The 22,254-nt window shown below is 32.6% G+C and overlaps 3 protein-coding genes across 3 annotated transcripts; 1 reads left to right on the top strand and 2 right to left on the bottom strand.

The window, feature by feature from the left end:
- Nucleotides 1-1,146: 1,146 nt before the first annotated feature.
- On the top strand, nucleotides 1,147-2,497 carry LOC124910628 (transcription factor DIVARICATA-like). The gene is made up of 2 exons (XM_047451298.1): nucleotides 1,147-1,767; nucleotides 2,096-2,497. Exons 1-2 carry the CDS (start codon nucleotides 1,340-1,342, stop codon nucleotides 2,454-2,456), a joined length of 789 nt encoding a protein of 262 aa, XP_047307254.1. The 5' UTR covers nucleotides 1,147-1,339; the 3' UTR covers nucleotides 2,457-2,497.
- A 289-nt stretch (nucleotides 2,498-2,786) lies between these two features.
- Nucleotides 2,787-11,171, bottom strand: LOC124910627 (serine/threonine protein phosphatase 2A regulatory subunit B''beta-like). The gene is made up of 13 exons (XM_047451297.1): nucleotides 10,752-11,171; nucleotides 10,052-10,294; nucleotides 9,826-9,931; nucleotides 9,647-9,746; nucleotides 8,072-8,177; nucleotides 7,810-7,900; nucleotides 6,658-6,799; nucleotides 5,449-5,596; nucleotides 5,200-5,309; nucleotides 4,127-4,283; nucleotides 3,522-3,647; nucleotides 3,310-3,455; nucleotides 2,787-3,165 (listed from the first exon to the last, which is right to left on the bottom strand). The coding sequence occupies exons 1-12, from the start codon at nucleotides 10,899-10,901 to the stop codon at nucleotides 3,315-3,317; spliced, it is 1,620 nt and encodes a 539-aa protein (XP_047307253.1). The 5' UTR covers nucleotides 10,902-11,171; the 3' UTR covers nucleotides 2,787-3,165; nucleotides 3,310-3,314.
- A 1,515-nt stretch (nucleotides 11,172-12,686) lies between these two features.
- Nucleotides 12,687-21,998, bottom strand: LOC124910647 (protein farnesyltransferase/geranylgeranyltransferase type-1 subunit alpha). The gene is made up of 11 exons (XM_047451320.1): nucleotides 21,633-21,998; nucleotides 21,401-21,547; nucleotides 20,494-20,895; nucleotides 19,195-19,305; nucleotides 18,859-18,949; nucleotides 17,464-17,532; nucleotides 16,410-16,487; nucleotides 13,607-13,681; nucleotides 13,289-13,339; nucleotides 13,014-13,214; nucleotides 12,687-12,938 (listed from the first exon to the last, which is right to left on the bottom strand). The coding sequence occupies exons 2-11, from the start codon at nucleotides 21,466-21,468 to the stop codon at nucleotides 12,813-12,815; spliced, it is 1,272 nt and encodes a 423-aa protein (XP_047307276.1). The 5' UTR covers nucleotides 21,469-21,547; nucleotides 21,633-21,998; the 3' UTR covers nucleotides 12,687-12,812.
- Nucleotides 21,999-22,254: the final 256 nt, after the last annotated feature.

Raw genomic sequence — 22,254 nt, 5'->3', positions numbered from 1 at the left:
ATATATATATATAAAAGACAATTCAAGAAACGAAATTATTTAAATATGATCATCTAACAAAAAAATGGATAAATTGAAATAAATAAATTACAATTAAACACACTCAACAATTTTAAATGAGTTGAATCTTATCGGATATCAATCTCGTGTTTGCTCTAAATCAATTGAATATAACTAGACGGATATTAAAGCTCCAAATAACATAAATACAAATTTACAAATACATAACCACTTTTGTTATAATATGAATAGTAATCTAGCTAAGAAATCACTAATTAATTTCAAGATACATATTCATATAATTCATTATGAAAGGTCCAGCTACATTGAAATCTAATGGATATATATCTTCTGTCAAATATTTTTCTAATTCATACCAAATTTAATCTATAACAAATTTCTTATTATACAGTCATATTCTAAATCTTACATTTACAACTAAAAACATGTTCTAGCACATGATATCGCATTATTTTTAATAATCCGATTTCGTGAAACTCCAATAAACCACGTGTATTTTTTTTTTTAATTTCATCTTTTCATTTTTTTCTTCTGAATATTAGGTAATTAGCATCAAAGTTCTATTACTTCAATTTTTTTGAGTTTTTCTTAGTAGAGGTGACAATTATAATTTGTCACGTGGTTTTCGATCCAATTTTTTCTGTTATGGACGGTCTTTTCCCGATTTGACATATAGATAATCGAGATGAGACGGGGATGATATTTGTGTTCCCTGCCAGACTTCGCCCCGATCTCGTCATCATTATGCCTCAAACACTCATAAACACAATTAAATATATAACATTATTAATATATATATATATATATTTATTTATTTATTTTTCATATTTTATAAGATTTTTAAATTATAATATATATATATATATATATATATATATATAATATTAAAACACCAGCTTATATATTTTTATAAAAAAATAATATATGACATGATGAATCCCCGAAATCGAACAGAACGGAGATGGTAGTAAAAAAAATCTCCACAGAAATGTGGATATATTCTCTACCCAATCCGTCTCGTTGTTATCCATAATTCTAATTGTTAATAAATGATTTAAATACAATTATTTGAAAAGCAAATATAAGTATCCTACTTTATATTAAAGGAAAAAGAATAAGGTTTGATTAAGCTATTTCTTTTCTCTCTGATATCGTCATGAGCTTAGCAGGTATCTATCTATCTATCTCTCTTTATTATGATTAGTGGGAAAGTAAGTAAAGAAGACGCCTGTCCCCAATTACTTATAGACAAGCTTCAAACTAATGATGATTGTCTTTTTCATTTTCTGAAATCGGATTTAGAAATTTGAAATTTGAAATGGAAACACTCAATCCTTCTTCCTTGTATGATTCCAATTCAAATTGGTCGACGATGATGATGACGATGATGCAAGACAATAACGGAGAAGGAGGCATATCAAATTGGTCCAAGGAAGAGAACAAGAAATTTGAAAAAGCTCTTGCGAGATACGATGAAACGGTACCGGATCGATGGCAGAGAATAGCTGAAATGATACCTGGAAAGACGGTTTTCGATGTACAGAGACAGTATTCAGAATTGGAAGCGGATCTTTGTGAAATTGAAGCTGGTTTGGTTCCGATTCCTGGTTACTTGTCTTCTTCGATGATCGTTAATGGCCATCATCGCCATGGATTTGAGACGAAGTTTAGAAAGAGATCTTTTATAGATCGATCGTCTGATCATGATAGGAAGAAAGGAGTTCCATGGACAGAAGAAGAGCATAGGTAACTTCTTTTTTCTAATTAAATTTATCTTTCACAATATTTTTAACGAGAAATTTAATGTCATTAATGGTGTCGAGAAATGATGGGTTAACACGAAACTTGTTACCTTATCGTCCTCTCGAATATCAAATTCTCGTTCTCTATCTTTCCTCATAAAATTTAACTCTCTAATTTCAATTATTACTTAAAAGTTATAGTTGTGATCATTTTCTAAATTCAAATTGTATAAATTTTAAAATTAAAAATAAAATATCCATTACAAAACATCAAGATTGTTCATGATAATCAATTTATCATGTGGAATTATTAATTAAAATATTTTGTTTAGGCGATTTTTGATGGGGCTTGAAAAGTATGGAAAAGGAGAATGGAGAAGTATTTCAAGGAATTTCGTTATTTCAAAGACTCCAACTCAAGTAGCAAGCCATGCTCAAAAGTACTTCATAAGATTGAAATCGGGAGGTGGAAAAGATAAGAGAAGACCTAGTATTCACGACATTACAACTGTGCATCTCACACATTCTAACCCGATAATATCGGACAATAACGAAACTCTTCGGGTATTGACAAAGTCTATTGTCACAGCTACAACACCGGTTCAATGGGCTCACTCGAACAATAACGAAATGGAAAAACTTTTCAGCTCAAATTGGGACAATCATTTTGAAATGGCTTCCTTATCATATTAGGTCATAAAACTCTAGCACATTTGGTCATTTTTATCCGCTCATCATCACTTATGTTGAATCGATATTTATATTATTGTCTTTTTCCTTGCGTTTAAACAAGGATATAATAAATAAATAAATAAATATAAGTATATAATATATTGGTCCAATTGAAATATGAGTTTGAATGAGAATCTATAATTAAGTTATATTTCGGAACATTATTTACGAAGTATCAATTATTGGCATTACTTGTCCAAACTCATACTCAAGTAAATCTTAAGAAAATATATTTTCTCTATATGTAATCTATACTTTTATGAACATTACCTAAAAAAGTACAAGTTTAGCCAAATAGCTTGATGATTATTATTAATCTTTACTTGAATGAACCCTAATTCCAAGAATGTGATAAATAAATCATATAGTAATTAGTAAAGTATGATAAAAACAAAATTGAACAAAAAAAAAAATCAGATGAGTAGAGTTTCTAGAAAAGTTCCACAGAGAAACATATTTTATGTAAATTACTACCTACAACCAACCTTCTTTCGGTGCGAAAAAAAGAAATCCTTCGCCAAAAAGTCTTCACTTTGGGAAGAGGCAAAAGCCTTGTAAGGTGAGATTGAATGCCTTGCGGCTAACTCATTTTCTATACGCAACGAGCGAAATCTAATCCTATTATCAGGTGGCTAAGTTCCACTTTGGTTGGAAATTTCTTGATTGAAATCTGCAAGCATCAATCAAATTATTCAATTTATCGATCAAAATACTCAAATAATCAAACTTTTGGATTCATAGACCTGTAAAATTTGTAATCATAACATCTGAGAATTTATGAACTTTATTATCAAAGCCTAAGATGAATGCTTACAGAAGTTAAAATGGCGCCTCAAGTGACTCGTCCCAAACATCTCCACTACCATTGGAGGCATCTTCAGCATCTTCTTCCATGGAAAGCCTAATATATTCTCTATGAGCAAACCGATCCCACTCTGTTAAATGTGGGTTCTCACGCTCCTGTTTTATTAGGATGCATATTAGAAAGTTTCTGCAGAATATATGATCAAGTATATAGTTGCATACCTGGCGAATAAGGAATGGATCACGAGTTTCAAAGGCCATAAATTTGTTAAGGTTAAAAAGGATATTCAAGGCGCTGCCCACAAGTTTCTTTCCTTTCAAGTCTTGCAGTGTAAGATAGCTTTCATTCTGCAAGTAAAAACTGATGTTTAAGCTTTAAGAGAAGAGATGAAAGGGGGAGGAAACTGGGATGTTAATAAAAAACATGAAATCATTATGGTATTTTGTCAATCTCTCATAATCACGATGCGATAGAAAAATCGCCAAAGTTAAAATTGAGAGTGATTTGTTTTTGTTAGGTACAAGATTTTTTTTCCGATCATGATCGAAATTATAGTGTGACTTTTACCTTCCTCGATCATGATCCAGATTATATAAGATTCTTGGCTTCCTTTGATATAGAGATTTTTCTTTGGATCATGATACAGATGGACAAAATGTATACAAAAACAGCCCACTAAGAAGGGACTGGATTGTGATACATGAGAAAAATATCCATTGAAGTGTAAAAATAATTGGTTATTTTCTTTAGTCATTAAAATACATTCCGAACTGCAGAATTTTTCTAGGAAAGCAAAAGAAAATGGGAAATTAATAATCAGATTAACCTCAGGTTTAATCATGTCAATTATCTGACACAAAATATCCTCATAAAGAACTGCTTCTTGTGCCATGCACTCCATCCGATGTAATTGCTCCTCATAAAAGAATTGCATTTCGCTCCTCGTTAATATCCCATTATTATCCAAGTCTATGCATTTGAACCTGGATATGAAAAACCAGCTAGAAAATTTAAGAAAGAAGTAGCAGTATTGTATTAAACATAGCCAATGCTCAAATATCTAAGATAATGATCGAAACATAGTTTGATTTCCTCAACTCTTACCTGTTCCTTCAGCCATCTATGGTAACTTTTAGAAACCCTCATCTTAAAACTAATCTGGTTTTAATGTATAATCATCCTAAAGAAGAATAACTGAACTAAGGCCCCATGAGTTTTGGTTCCCTTCATAAAAAATGGCTAATTTGAGACCAAGTATTAAATATCCAACCTTTTTTTAAGTTAAGACTGATAATATTAATTGTCGTGAAATACAACTTAGGACCTCAGAAATTAGGTCCGGTAGCTTTCAAGAAGGGGAGGACCCCTAGAAATTCCAAGACAAATTAAAATTTTAGTAACTCGTGTGTGTTCACTTGAATATTGATCAACTTCTATTTATCAATACAGAGGACGATCATTCTTTCAGACATTTGCAGATAAAACACCATTGCACTCCACACAATCTGATAGGAATCTAACGTCTTAATTTTGTTATTGTTCTTTCCTTTTCTTTTTTTTCCTTTTCCAGTAAAATTATCACACCTCACGATCATTGATCTTTTAAATACAAAGTTGACCCTTTTCAAAAATAAAAAATGCCTCTCCATCCTATGTAAAATTTATTTCTATCATTTGATCTCCCTCCTCTACACAAACGCTTAGAAGAAGCAAAACCCCACTGAACCTTTTAGACAAAAAACAGCTGCATCATTTTTTTTGTAAAATAAAAGCACAGTTGCATCATTTTTTTTGTAAAATAAAAGCACAGTTACATCTAAGTTCTAGTCAACTGCTAAATGACTCAAAATTGCAATCAAGATGTACCAAGATATATATATAATTAAAAAGGAAGTTTACCAGTACTCAATACTAGTGTCAGAATATTTATCCTCCTCAGATAGTATAAAGTACACAAAATCTTCATATCCCATTTTCCCCTCAACCTTGCTAGTAAATTTCCTTGGAACCTTAGAACCAAGAAAAGGGAAAAGAAAGATAAGAATCAGAACAAGAATAAGAACAAGCGAACGGGAATTTCAGAAATTGTAATCTAGGAGACAACACATTTCAATGACATTGACTCGTAAACGTAAGGGACACACATACCTGGGAAAATATTCTGTCCACAATCCTGTAAGTAAGAGCATGGTTACCATATCTAATAAGGTTCTCTTTATCTATCAGGAAATCGTGGTCTGAATCCAGCTCCCAAAACTTGCAGTATATCACATAGAAATGTTCATAAGAGAAGTATCTGTAAGGGAAAAAAAAATGCATTCTGTAAGCATTTGCGCATAATAAAGACTGGCATATGAAAATGGAGAACAGTTAATTTATGAAGCACAGAAACCTCAAAGTGTCTCTCTAAAAAGACCATCAAACATAGAATTTTTTTTTTGTAAATGGTCATGAAGACTTTGAACCCATGACCTTTGTGACATGAATCTTGCGCTCTACCACTGAGCTAAAGCAGCCTTCTCAAACATAGAGAAACTATTGTAGCTTATATTTGAAATTTATCTTACAAAAATACAAATGTATAGATTGGTGAAATGACCTTGGTACAAATCCCCATTTAGGCTTCAAATTTTACGCACGTGTCTTATGAAGAACACCAACATCTTATAAACTTCTAATACTCTAGTATATGGAAGTAACACATGAACATGCAACGAGTTTAACTCAATGTATTAACTAATAAATGATAATAAAACCTCCCATAAATAATGTAATATATTTTAGTCAAGATATTACCTTTTAAGTTGAAATAAAATTTTAGTATTAAAATAAAGCACAAATATAATATGATAAATGTAGTGCATATAGGACATTCTAGTGAAGATAGAGAGAAGACTAGTCTTTATGGAAGATGCGGTTTGGACAAATCTGGAGGATGTTGTGAGCAACTGGATAGTATCATAGTAGTGACTCCATATGGTCATTCATGTGAACAATGAATTGATATCCTTATCAAACTGGGAATAATACATTTCTAAACTCTAACATGAGGGAAAATGTTAGCGATAATATTATCACTAGATTTGAGCTTTGTGTCCTGATTTATCCTATATATGTGGTTTTATCAGTTTCATGAAAACCATATGCTTTATTGTAATTTTAGCAATTAGTTACTATTATTTCTTAGAAAAGATCAATAAAAATTAATCTTGTTAGGACATTTTGGAAAATAACACATCCCCACATCTATATATGGCACGATAGAAAAGATAATGATTGCTTTAGATTCTTAGAAAAGTCAAAAACAAAATTGTAGTAAGAAAGATAAGCCCATCATCATTCTCAGACACAAATTACCTTAGAACCTTGTTAATATCCTCTTCTTCATCTGCATGTTGCATTGCAGCAATTAAGTTACCACGTTTCAGCTCCTTAAGGGTAAAACGGCCATTTCCCGCTCGATTCATGTAGAAATAAATTCTGTATATTACAGTTTCAACTGGAAATTTTGACAAAATGTTAAAAATAGAACAAATCTGCATCATACTACTGGAGCAGAAATCATTTCAACTTGAAATGGTTAAACCAACACATTCTTCTTACAAAAAAACTCACACTTAAGCTAAATTAAATTATACCAATAGTATGAAACTTTATAACAATATATAAATATTCCTACCTTGTAAAATATACCAAATATTGTGTACAAGCTTAACTTTTCAAAATATATAAATATTCCTCCTGTTCATCAGACTTCTTCACAGAGCTTTTTGATTTTTTTTTTTTGTTGAATCATAATCTCAACTTAGAACACACGTATAGCACTTGAAATGGCTAAAATAAATTTACAAATATACTATAAACAGTGTATAATTTAATATATTTTGAAATTAATATTATCCATAACTATTATGTGTACATTTTGAAGAGTGATTTCATGAAAACTATAAATGGAGACAGACTTATGTGAAGAGAAGTGTTTAATATTAGATGTATCTACACAATTTTATTAAAAAGACTGACTTATTTTGCAGATTATTAAAGTTCATAGGTTTATTTTGTTCAATATCAAGAGCTCTTTTTCCCACTGTTCCATAAAAGTATCTTCCCAAATATAACCAAAGAAGACAAAAATATGAAAATTTGTTTTTTCCCTTCGAGTGGACATTATGCTTATAAATTTGTTACCAAAGCATAGAAAATACCTTCAGCCTATTTGGACCAGTTTACTATAGCTAATAATATTGGTATAATTATAGATTATTGCATATATGATAGTATAAGCGACTGGTGTACCTGCAAAAGTGACCTTTTGCACAAAATAAGCTAATTTTTGCATACTCATTGATGGTTATAGCCTTAAAGGGTACTAGATGACAATCTAGAGAATATGTTGAGAACAACCACAATTAATGTGCACTCAATCAATAGAAGGCATACAAGCTAACAATGACAAGTGAAAATGGAAAGAGTTCAAAGAAATAAAGAACTTATTGTTTATCCACATACTGTATCTTTCTTGAAATTCCGGCGTACTGTGTAGAAACTCTAATCCAGGATGTGTAGCTACAAGTTCTTGAAGCACAGGTTTAAAGTCATCCTAGATCATAATGATGATAAACCCAATAAATAAAACGTTAAAGCACATCGAACCAAATCATTGACGATAATAATATTACATGCAATAACTTTAAAACCTTTGCCAAGGCCTTTACAACCATAATTGTCTGTTTATAAAAAAAGGTGATAAATAATCTGTGTAAAGGAGAACCTGAATAAGATAATTAAGATTTGGCTGCTTTAAGATGGAAAATATTTGGGTTGCCAAATCCTTTGTCAACATATTGATGTTGACCCAATAATCAACAAATGCATCCCTGCAAGTATATTAACAAGAAAATGATGATTTCATCAAATTGCATTTTGGAAAAAACTAATACACCAAGTGACATCGAGATCTTCTGAAAATGTATGCACACAATATATATTCCATCATGGGGTAGGGGCTCAATGAAGAAGCGTCTCACTTTTTCAAAAAAGTATATACATTGCTTCCTATCCCTAAATTTACTCAACATAGATTGATAATAATAATTTATAATACTTTTCAAACTAATAATTATTGTAGCATTAAACCTTGATTATGCAAATTGATATATCAAACAAAACATGGGATAGGTTGAGATGGAATATGGAATAAAAGACTCAATGCTTATTTGAATTAAGTTCATTTGATAACTATTATTTAAACTCACTTAATTATACAGATTCAAATTAAGCTTAAAAAAGGTAAGAAGTAATGTAGTAAGAGCATCCAAAAACAATGCCTTTCCCCGAGGAGGCACAGAAAGAAGAAAAGCTCTTTACCCTTGAAAATTAATCAAATTATATTATGATAATGATAAAATAGTCCTTAACTACTGTTCTAACATTAGTTTCACATTTGATGAAATCTACCTACATACCAAGTACTTAAAATTCAGATATTTTCATTTGGTTTATTCAACATTTATTTTACAAAGATTTCATTCATTCGGCACTTAAAATAAAATATTCAACTTTCAACACTTAAATTTTCAGTTTTAAACGCACACTAAGTGAGATTTGTTTTAGATTTCAGTTTCTTTGTATAATAAAGATAGATGCATTGGAGAAGAGGGCAATAATGAGTGTAAGAGAGATAGGGAACTGAAGTAACTATATCTTGTCTTGGGGTGTTAAAGTATAAAAAAATTATTCTAAAGAAGCTTCTACCATGTCATGGGCACACTCAACAACAATTTGGCCAACCAAGCAAGAAGTTATTTCTCCTTATCTTTCTTCTGTACTGAATTATTTTGTTTGACATCTTTTAAAAACACCACCTAAAGGGATAAGCCACAGGTTATCCCTAAAATCTTTGAGCTCCCTAACCCTTTGTCTAGATAATATCATGTCATGGACACACTCAATAACAATTTGGCCAACTAAACAATAAGTTATTTCTACCAAATGGACAAAACAGACCATCCATGGTTGTACCATGTCATAAGGCCTCGCATTGTACATTTTTAGAGACATGAGATTTGCATAGGCACAACCATGGACAAACAAACAAGATTTAGGAAGGCGTGAAAACAAACAAAAAACATCATTAAGTAAAAACTATTCCATGACCTGAAATGGGAAATAAATGCATGAACAATCTGGAAAATGTCTTTAAACTATTTAAATGCTTTTTAAACTCAAGGATAACACAAAACATTAAGAAATGTAACAAATGGGATATGATGCATTAATTTCATATTAAAAGAAACCTCACCACTGTAATGTTGGTTGTTCATGTAAATAAGAAAATTATAAATACCTGGTTACAGACCCTGTGCAGTTAACATCAATCTTTCTGAATAGGGATGTAGAGAAAAAAGATGGAAGCTTGCATATTTCCTTTGTAACAGGCTTAAACTCTGAACACAAATTGCAAATAAAATTAAACATGGCACAAGAAAATTAAATTTGCATAGACAGATATTGGTGGAATCTCACCATTAACCTTCAGCCCATCTGGGTGACCATAGAAGAACTGATTGATTCTAAACAAACATCGTTCTTTTAGTTCATTAGGAGGAGGTGGCCCATTAGTGAAGTAGAACTGCAAAAGTTAAAATACATGGATAAGACAAGGGATCAGGGAAACCAGCAATCCAAACATGTTTATTCATAGGGTCTATTTTCAGATGTATTGGTAAAATTTGAGATATGTCTAGCTAACCTGAGGTATCACTTCATTGAAAGGCTCATTAATTATTTTCAAAGGAGAACCTAAATTAGAAGGGCCCACTCTCTGTTTTGCAGTGCGGGGAGAACCAGATGAACATCTCGGTGAAAGTGGAGGTGCATTGCCAGCAAGAAACATGGAGGGCAATGAATTATTTGAAGATGCATTTGGGCTGGAATGTACACCAGGAACATTCAAGGGAATGCCAGCCTTTGCATTATTAACTAAGGACTTCACCTGCACAACAACAAAATTATTGTAAGCCGAATATGATAAGCTAAAGAAATGCAGCTAAATAGACCATATTTCAGTCACACAATAGCCCAAAACTCCGTCACAGTTTAAACTGCTAAACTATTTCTACTTCATATTTTTGGTTGTGAATGAGAATTCATGGTATGAATCCTTCTCTGTTGGGAGATCATTGAATGTTTCAATTGAAACATCTTCATTCAGAATCATTAAGATTCAGAACAGTAACTTTCCAGTTCAAAATTACAAAGAAGGAGCTTCAAAAGCCTCCAGAGACAAGGAATTAAATTGCATTACTTTGTATTTTAGTAATATCATCTACAAGTAAAGATTAAACAACATTACTAACAAATCACTCGATTAATCGGAACAATATGTGTGCCTGATTTTGAGAAATAAAAAGAATGTAATGAATTCGATGTATATATGAATTGAGATTTACCAGGGACAACGTTTCGGGGAGAGAAAGCCATTGGTCGAACAACTTATCGGCAACGTAAAGGTTCGACTTAAGAACGGAATGAGAGACATCAGGAAGTTGCAATAATTCGGCATCAAGACACGACTCGTCGTCATTAACAATGACATCCATGGCAGGAAAAGTTAGAAGGAATGAAAATTATGGCTCGATATCTCATCCAGAAGCAAATACAATGTTGCGAGAGATCGATCCTAGGAATTACTCAGGCAGAAGAAACAACAGAACCTCTCACATTACAACGCGCTCCCATCATCGTATCCTAGGAACCGACTTGCAACAATTTTGAGTAATTTGGCATCAAATTACGACAATCGGAATGAAAATCCGCATAGTTTCGAACAAACAATCGTATGATCCTGCTTCCGAAATTTGCCGAAAACAGACCTGAAGGAGGGAGAGAGAGAGAGAGAGAGAGAGAGAGAGAGAGAGAGAGAGAGAGAGAGAGAGAGAGAATGAGAGAGAGAAAGAGAGAGAGAGAGAGAATGATTGGATACTGTAATTTGATCGATAAAATAGTTTTTCGAGCTTTGAAGACGACGGATGCAGAGTAGTTAGGCTTCAATCTCCGGTCATTGTCACGTGAGATGAACACGTGATGAGATGCTGACTCAATCATTGGCTTTTCTCTATATACATGCAAAATTGCTATTTTATTTTTAATTCATTAAAATAAAAATTAAAAATATAAAAATATTTATGAATGTCAATTATAATACGTCTGAATTGTTTACTTATGGGTGATTTTTCTTCCATTTGATCGATAATAATAGATAGGGAATGAGTCGAGATTAGAGATTTTAATATTTGATCAGAACCGAATATTCGAACGAAATCGAATTTTATTTTTTAGTTTTCGAAACGACAGTTTACAAATTTAGATTCGAACTCGAAAATTAAATCGGAAATAGAATTCATTTTTTATTATTTGTTTTAATTTTATATTTTTATTTATAATTTATTACATATATTTAAATAATTATATATAATTTGAATTCGGTTCGATTTTATTAGAATTTATTCGAATTCGGTTTGTTTTTGAATTGGGTAAAAGTTTCGAAGAATTCGAACCGAAAAACTTAATAATCTAACTGAACCGATGAACACTCCTTAATTGGGATAATATTTATGTTCTCATTCCGATTATGTCCCGATTATGTGCAAAATACTTCTAAACTATAACATCACTAATATATATATATATATATATATATATTTATTTAAGAAAATTTTATTTTATAAAATATTGTATAATGTTATCAGCAAGAGATCCCAACCAAATATATTGATTTTGAAAAATATTTTATTTCTTTATTTGTAAAAAAATCCAACTAAAATTATATTTTTTAAGAATTGTCATTAGCAATCATAACTCACTTCAATTTAACCAAAAAAATCAATTGATCTACCATAAATCATAATACCCTAAAGAGTTAAAAATTAATGCAAAACAATTATTTCTTTCTTTTATTAAAATTTATCATTTGATATAATTTAAAATAGACCTTATAATAAACAAAATAACCTATATTAGACCTAAGATAATCAAAATTTACTTTGTTTATCCAAACAAAATTATTATTATCTTAAAAAATAATAGCAGGTCTCTTTAATACATTTTATTTTTATGAACCTACTCCATACCTATTAATATCATCTAAAGATTATTACAACTCTCTTTTATTAATGAATACCACATTTATTACAAGTCCCATAACTATGTACTTGTCCAATAATTTTTCACACATTTAATACAAAGACCACACACTAAATGAAAAAACTAAATCAAGCAAACTCTAGTGAAGAGTCGCATTTTAACTTAGTATATGTGGAGACTCTCGTAGCTCAGATAATGGGTTCGAATCTTCACGTCTAAATAAGTTACCCACCAAAAAAAAATTAAGAAAAATTGAACTCCATATACTTCAAAATATAAAATTACAGCTCAAAACTGTAATTTTAATTCAAATAAACAACCCTTAAGTTTACTGAAAACAATAACTTACAATGATCATGAGTTGGTTATCAAGCTTTCTTGGGTAGAGCACATTGAAGGAAGAATTTTCCTGGGTATATCTTGTTTATCGCATCCTTTAACTCGATTACAGGTACATTCTCATGAATTTCGATTCCTATATCATCCCGTATTTGCTGATGCATACAAAATATATGTAAAGGAAAAAAAACAGTGCGAAACACAGAAGAGATTATCGTTATTATTATTACCTTCAACAACCACAAAGCATACGCCGCAGCTAAAGTTGAGTTTGTTTGGTAATCTCCAAAGTCGTCATTTGGGATACTTAAACAAGAGCAAACAAATCCTAACTCATCTATTATAAAAACATCTTCATCTGATTGAGGAGTCCCAGATGCAAAATTCTTTTTCCAGCACAGAGAAAGGAAACGACGATAAATCCATAGAGCCTGAGGTACTCAAAATAAGTAAAATTATTATTTTTTCCTGTTTCATGAATAGAATGTTCATAAGGAATTATTACCTCTCGTCCTGCATAACGTAGGAGTAACAATTTATTCCATTCAAGCTCTTCCTGAAGTATACCACCCAAAATATGTATTAAAAACACAAACTGTATAACCAAAGTCTAAGAGTAAAGAATTGAAGCATTTATCGACGGTAATTATATAAAAAACAAAAAAATGTAGAAAGCAGCCACCGCTTAGAAATGACTATTACAAAAAAATGACGAAAAGACAAAACTTCATCATGGAGCAAGTTTTAAAACAGTTAATTGAAATGCTTACATATAATTATATAAATGAAAAACACGATAAAAATAGGATTAAATAGGACTCACGTTCCATGCTTGACGAATCTCTACATTGCCACTGTGGCGAGTAGAACTATCTCCTAGCATCTTCAGCATTAGCCGCTGCACATTAATTACATGTAGCAGATGAAGATCCCCTTAGTGACATCTCAAAACATTATTATTATTATTATAATATGCTTCATCTATATTATTACAAAAGAAATATATCTTAAGAAAAATGGTTCTAAGGAGCAATAATAAAGTCCTTGTATAGACTTTTTTTTTGGAATTAAAGAAAAACTAGTATGACATTCCACAGTCATGACCCCCGGTTAAACTCAAAGCGCTTCCAGATGGAATCGAACCCGTGACCTTTTGGTCTCTTAAGCCGAAAAAATGTGTCACAAGGGGGTTAAACATAAAGCCCGCAAACACACTTAACTTTAACCATTAATAAGTCCTCGTATAGACTTGTTACATGCAAACAAAATTGCATTCCTCTAAGAAGATGAAAATAAAATGGCAACCTTTTCTGGAGCTAACGAGAGAAAAGATGGTTAAAAGAGGTTCCCATTATAGTTTTGGAAATCACAATAAACCTTTCTAGATAGCCAAAAGAAGAAACATTGAGCTTGTTTGATGTAGGGTTTTCTGAAATAAACAAAAAAAAATTGGAAGAGAAAAAAAACACTTTTTTTTTTTTTTATGAAAAGTGGATTATTTGGGTTAAATAACTCTAATATTTATTTAAAATGTTATAAAAACAGGTTAATTTGGTGTTTTGTTTGATGATTTGATCAATAAAGTTATTGACAAAAGGTTATTTCATCAAACGAGGCATCAACAAAGAAAGGAGTTAGCAAAGCATCTTGGTATAAACATTGTTCGTACTATTAGAAGTTGTTCAGACCACTTTTAAAAAAATGTCAAGTCTTGGTCATTTTACTCTTTTTTTTGAGGTCTTTGTTTTCTGTAAGTCGATTTTTTCTTTTTTTCCCATCATGTCATGATTTAGGTATTGACATCTCTTATGATCACTTGAGAGTTTTTGGTTGTAAAGTGTTTGTTCATGTTTCTCGAGATGAGAAAGCTAAACTTGATAGCAAGACGAGACAATGTATCTTTATTGGGTATGGCCACGGAGAATTTGGGTACCAATGTTGGGACCCGGTTAACAAGAAACTCATTAGAATCAGAGATGTATCATTTTTTGAAGATCACACCAATGAAGACTTTGAGAAAAAAGAAAAGACAAAGTATACAGAGAAAGAATTGCTCAGTATGGTAGGATTCGTGCACCACAATCACAGCCCAATGATGTGGAAAATGTCCAAGTTAATGAGACTCCTCTAGTTGATGTTGAGTCAGAGAAAGATGAACAAGATGTTGATAGTTCTCTAGAGTCACTCGATGATCAGCATATTAGAAGATCTAGTAGGCAACAACAACTTTCTGGTAGGTATCCTCCCAATGAGTATGTGGTGTTGACTGACGGGGGAGAATTAGAAACCAGGTTACCGACCAGCCTCCGACCAGTCGACCATGTTAGTTCGTGTAGGCGAAAACACCAATCCTTTTTCTTTTGCCTTTGTTTTTGGCTAGGCATCTTTGATGATGATGATATATGTTGTAATGACAAGTTAGGATGATGTTATTTGATGTTTTTATTAGATTACCTCTAGACTTGTATTGAACAATATTTGTATATACTCATTGATATAATGTATGATTAAAGTGGCCTAAGGGTCTCGTGGTTTTACCTAGATTGGGTTTTCAACGTAAAATCCCGGTGTCTTGTTCTTTGATTGTTTAATTGTTTGAAAAGTTATTTTGCTCAATTGAATTGTCTATTTGGATTGTTTAACTCTCGAAGGAAACTCTATGTTGTTTACCAACTAAGCAATTTGTGCATATCTTCAAATCTGCACATAAAGTCCATAGATTTGAAGTCCAGAGATTTGAAGATATGCACGGATTGCTTAGTTGGTAAACAACATAGAGTTTCCTTCAAGAGTTAAACAATCCAAATAAAAACACATGTTTAGCAATCCAAAAAGACAATCTACAACAATGGCCTAAAACTTCTTTTTCCCCTTCTGTATAATCAAATGGGCAGCCAATTCAATTGAGCAAAATAGTCTTTCAAACAATTAAACAATCAAAGAACAAGACACCGAGATTTTACGTGGAAAACTCAATTTAGGTAAAATCACGGAACCCTTAGGCCACTTTAATCATCCATTATATCAATGAGTATACAAATGTTGCCTAATACAAGCCTAGAGGTAATCTAATAAAAAACATCAAATAATATCATCATCCTAATTTGTCATTAGGACATATATAATCATCATCATCAAAGATGGCTAGCGAAAAACAAAGGCAAAAGAAACTGTTTGTGGCTTAAAGCCGCTGATTGGAGAAGAACAGAAGAAGGGCTAGTGTTCTCGCCTACACGAACTAACCTGATCGACTGGTTGCAGGCTTGTCTCTCTAGAGAAACCAGAGTGTACAGAGAGTGTACAGGGAAGAGGGAGCAGTGAGCAAAGATTAGAGAGAAAGAAATTTCTCTTTTTTATTTAATTAATTAAATACCCTAATGGGCTTTATTTTTTGTTAAGCCCAAAACAATTTGAGCTGACCCAACAAGCTCAAACCACCCTCTTTTGCTCATTTTATGCATAGACATTTATCAAAAAAAAACATTTCAAAATAAAGAAATAAATAATAAAGCCCAGGATGTTGGCCATTTGGGAGTTCTATCAGTCAATAGATGACAGTCAAGAGATACATGGATACATGTAGTGTGTTTGAAATAATGAAACTGGACAAGTAGAATAAAACTCACTGTGCGGTAATGAAAGCAAGAACTATCAGCAACATTCAATCCAGCCCACTCTTTCGACTTGTTCAACTCGTGCAGCACCTGAAAGCACCTAATGAAAACATATATCAGAACTATCAACAATGAATACTGTTTGATACAGGCAAACATGCATCCATATATTTGAAAATTTTAATAACTTAATTTGGACCATCGTTTTCTCCTAATTTCTGTCAGAACAGGAAAGCCCATAGTAGAATCAAATAATGGTGATAGAACTTCAATCGGTAAAGCAAGAAATTGTTGCAATATTCCTAGCAACTTAGAGAGCGTTTGACAAAACTGAAACTTAAGTGTTGAATTGAACACTGAAGTTTAAGTGTATAATGAGTTAAGCCATTCAAAAGTACTAAATAAACCAAATGAAAATATCTAACTTTAAGTATTTAGCATGTAAGTTGATCAATAAAATGTGGTAATTTGCTTCATTTTTTTTATGGGTTTAAATTGCCTTTTGGAATGCTCTTACTATATTACAGAGTTTGTTACTCATATCTTACCGAATTCCATATTATCTTAGCTTAATTTGAGTTGAATCTAAATAATTAATTGATTTTAAATAACAAGTATCAAATGAACTTAATTCAAATTGCCTTTTAAATGCTCTTACTATATTAAGTTGTATATCAAACACTGCCTTAATTTAGCCAAAAAAACAAAATATTTAAGACAGGCTCCAAACTGGTGCGATCAGTTATCAGAAAATATAAGTTGGGTCATAGTGTGATTGTTTCAATGCTTTCATTGTGGAGCTGAGTATTAAATGTATGAATTCAACCAAAAAAAACAAGTCCCAGTTTTCAGAAGACGTAGCTTGGGCCATTTAATTATATAAAACAAGTAGGGTTTTTTAAGGAAATCCTAAATATGAAAAATAATAATTTAAGTTATGTTTTAGATCATTCTGTTAGAACCATAATTTGGAGTCTCACTAGGATGAAATTTTCGGAATGTCAATAAACAAATGATCGCCCACCTCAAAACACTACACTACTTTGATGAGTTTCAAGAGTCTGACCTGACCTTCTGTCATGTAAGAAACTAGCCAACAACGATGATTCCATGCACGATAATTCATTTTTGACTTCTGCAAAAAAAGAGAATATACCCTCAAGTTGGAGCAAATAAATATAGCATGTTCAGATGATAAAGATGAAAGAAGATAAAAAGTTTGGTAAAGAGATCAACCCAATGTTCAAAGGGAGTGAATGCTATTTATCTATGGCATTACATACCATGTGGCAATCAATAAGATATATATTTTCTCTGATAAGTTGTATGCATTATAAAGGGTCGTCACAGAATGGATCATCCCATGGAGATCATATAAATTCGGAGAGCATCTAAAGAGTTCCTAAGCAAGATAAGTCTCTCCCTTTCAAGAGGAGCTTTCCTTTCAACAAAACTAGATGATTTTCGATTTTCTTGGTAACCTTATTCCATATTTCCTTACTACACGGAGATCCACCAAAAGTAAAACCTAGATACTCTGATGGTAAGTTGCCTCTCTCGAACCCTAATGTCCTTTCCTAATTAGCCTCTACTTCCTCAAACCCAACCGTGAACATTTCATATTATCGATTCTCACCCTTAAGCCTGAGCATGCTTCAAACATTATGATAAGGATCCTCTTGAAGTTCTTCGCATAGATAGGCCTCGCTTCCAACATTAATAGTGTACCATCTGAAAACGAAGGAGTGTGAGCCTTAGCTCTAGCAGACAAATTCAATGGACAAGGTCGAAATTTGCCATTCCCTAGGCCTAGCAGACAACTTCGACAACAGTCAATGTCGAACCTAGCCTAACCCCTAGGAGAGTGATTAGTCGACGAGATGAATCCACAATGTCAGGGAAACCACAAAATCATGAAAAGCATCAAGGGCAACTTTGAGATTAAAACAGTAGTGTAAGTAGGAGATCGATTTTGTACCCTAATTGTATAGGGTATTATCTCTTTCTGCTGCTAACTGCAAAGGCATCTAAGGGAGTAGTTTCGACAAAGGAAAGAAGGTATAAGAATAAGAGACTTATGGTTATGGTTTGTTCTCAGATACCATGTTGATTTGGGGGGCAAAATGTGTATATTTCATTAATCTATTAAATATATATAATCTAACCCTAGTTTTGACATTAGTAATAATAATAATATTCACTAACATAAGTGAATCGGACTATCTTTTAATTTAATGAAGATCAATGTTTTTTAACTAACTCTTTCTAAAGTATCTGGCATGGGACAGCCCAGCTGATGGATTCAGAAATCTTATAGGAAAGGAAAGAGACTATTATCTCCGTGCAACAGACAATTCAAATTGAAAGCAGCTACAAGTGAGCTAAATAAGAGGTTTTATCTACAGTCAGAAATCAGGTACTAGTTGTATTAAAATCATCAAAAAGTGGAATTCAACAAAACCTCTGCTAATTTCTGCACTAACTCTGATTCTTTTTCCACAATATCTTGCACGTACGGATGCATTGTAACAATCTTCTTGATCAACCAACGCCTGTCAATCATTTCAAGTCAAATATAAAGATATGAAGATGCTTTATCCATAAACGTTAATATTACTTTAAGGAAAAAGTAATGCAACTAAGAACAACAAATAATAAGGGAATGAATAACAAAAGAAGTTCCTATCCCAATAGAAAATTTGTATGGACCCAAATGAATAAATGCTAATACCACGCATGGAAATGAATAAATTAGAAAAATGCACATAAATGAGAGAAAAGTTGCTGGAAAAATTACCTATGGCTCCAAGTCATGTCACTCTTGTGAAAATATGAAAGTACCAGATCTGAGAAGAATAATTCATCCACAAAATATTGGACTTCTTGTTTGCTTGACAAAACCAGCTTCCTGCGCGATTCAAGGAAAAGAAAAACATATGATGTATCCTGATGAAAAAAATGATAGCATAGGCAACAAAGAAAACATAACCCAACACCCAAACTAGAGCCCAAGACCATTTAATTAAAACTAAGTAGACATGTTACACAAGCCATCCTGGTACCATGTAGAACAATAAACCATTGTGAACGACACATGATAAAGCTTCAATATATTGTTATAATTAACATATTTTAACAAGTTGTATTAATCTGGAAGAGTTTTTTTCTTCCATACCCTATTAATGCACTTTATTGATGAAGAGAAACTGTTGGTGGAAACATTATATCTGAATCTAGAAGGGAGTATTTCACAGAACATTACATATAACCCATACTAACACTACGTCAGGTATAGTATACCCACACAATCTTCACTAGTAACAATTTATTATTAGCAGATGAACGTGGCGCCAAAAACGAATTTCACCCTATATTCCAACTCTACTTAAATCATCTCAGTAAATGACTTCCACCACCATCCATATTGACCAACATACAGAACCTACTTGAGAGGAAAAGAACTTCCATCTGGTCCTCATTGGAAAAAAAATCACTCCCATTGATTCTACCTCTAGAGACCTATTTATCTAGTAACATTTAATGACAAACCAAGCCTGCCGTCTCACCACAGATCATATCATATCAAAGTTCAACCAAAAGAAGTTGCTTTCGCCATTTAAGTAGAAAATTAAAAGCAATAGCCAAAGCCAGTTTCACTTGTCAATGCATCCCTTTTTTCCAGGGTAAAACAACTTGTGGTTCCCACATATTCACTAACATTGCAAGTGCAGCCAGCTACATCACTATTCACCAAGCTCAGAGTTATCAGACAGTTCAATTATCTGTAACTCATTCATTTCAATAAACAGCAACCAAATTAGGTATTTTCCAGTAACAAAAAAAATAAAATTAACAAATTGGGACGTGCTATAAGAATCCCACCCCCTCTCCATGCAAAACACAAATCAGATTAGCTGTACATGAGTACATCAATAGCTAACAAGATATATGAAATATTTTAGCATTCCAAAATATAATAAACCAGGTCACCATGCAAATCAAATGCAAAATGTGAAATAACCTAGAATTCCAATAGCTGCAAAATAAAACCAGATTACCAGTGTAAGTAAAGACTTAAGAAGATAAATGAACTAACCTAGCATTCCAAGCAGTTCCATAGTCGCTGCTTAACAACAAAAGCACCCGACTGTGCCTCATGACTTCAGCTTCAATAATGCTAAAAGGAAATGACATGCTTTTTTTCATACCTCCAGGGAATTCATCTTTGTTCATGCAAACATTAGTCTGTACCTTGTACTTTTCATATACAGATATAAATGCACATTTAGCTGCACCATATAGGGGCATAAGAATCTCAGTTGAGATACCTAGCTTATGATCTCTACACCAAAAAGGCACATAAGAGAGGCCTTCTAATGATCTTGAATTCAAGACCCCGTCTTCAGACTGCAGAATATTCCCAGACGACATTCCACTACCAGCATCCTCTTTATCTAACGTTAGGAATTGAAGAGGATGAATAAAACCCAGTTCATCACTGCAGTTGAGAAAGGCAGCAGACCATGTAAGCAGATATTAACAAAACAAAAAAAGGGGATAAAAAGTTCTGTAATCGAAAAAAACAAGATTTCACGCTGACTATGGTTAAAAGGTGTACTGTTAAGAAGAATACAATCTTCCGAGGCAAGCCTGAGTATAATTGAAATGAGAAGTTCATGAACATGTTAAGGTTAAAGCTTTGTTGCATGAACAATATATTAATCAAAGATTTAAGTATGAACATATAAAATGCTACATTTACATCTAATATCTCCAGCACGACTATGCTTAGCCAAAACGTTTTATGAGATAAAGATGTGAACTAATTGTTAACCATTATCTCCAAGGAACAATAATCATCAAGAAAACCAGACCATTGTGATCCAACAACAGTTATAGACATAAAGACATGAAAGTAGAATGAAGAAGTAGAGAAACTTCTAAAGATGATATAAGTTCAGAGCTTAAGACAGATTCATGGAAAATAAGGACGCAAGACTTACATTAGAGGATCAGAATCTAATATGTTCTCCAATACAGTCAATAAATCCATGTGATTTTTTTCTGCCATTGCTTGCTATAAAATATGAAGGCTAAGCATGTAACCAACTTCCATATTCGTCTTCTTCATTGTCCCATAACATCATTATCTTCATCAGAATTTCACAGTGGCTACGATCAGTAGGTGAAGCAACAAAACTTCCAACCAAAAACGCAAGAACCATTAACACCTACCTTGCAGATAGAAGTCCGCCGGTAGCTAAAGAATCCGAGACCACAGCTGAAGCCACGACAACCGGAGCAGGTGTCAACCGCAAGCTCTGCTCTTCCCGCGTCGCTTCTTCTCCAGCCCGCAAATCAAGGACCCAGAATTCCTTCTCTGATGGGTACAATAAAACAGAAGCAAAGTTAGGGCTTTTGTTTGCTATTTTTGTTTTCGGAAAAATATAATAAGATGAAGAATGGGTTTTTCTCTTTCTTATTTAACCGGTTTAGGGTTTAAGGTTTAACTTCACGACACAACTCACTGCACTGTCCGGCTTGTTCTTCCAGACACAGACGTTGAATTCGATCGCCGCCTCTCTACCTGCGTTTCAACTTCCCGACGACGCCCCAGAAATTTGGTAATTACTCCTTTGCGAATTCTGATTTACAGACATTAAGAGTTTTAAGATATCTATTATAGAGTCAGAAGATCACTATTATCTATAGCAGCAGTTTCACTTGCAACCAAAGAATTTGTTCTTGCATTCTCTGATTCAATAGAAAATAGAAAAACCCTAATGATTCAATTTGCTTGTCCTGGAATAATATTTAATATATTGTTTTTTGGGTAGATAGGAATTCTAATACTTAA

Source organism: Impatiens glandulifera, chromosome 7 (genome assembly GCF_907164915.1).
Source record: "Impatiens glandulifera chromosome 7, dImpGla2.1, whole genome shotgun sequence".
NCBI classification, from domain to species: Eukaryota; Viridiplantae; Streptophyta; class Magnoliopsida; order Ericales; family Balsaminaceae; genus Impatiens; species Impatiens glandulifera.
This window is presented reverse-complemented; position numbering and strand designations above follow the sequence as displayed.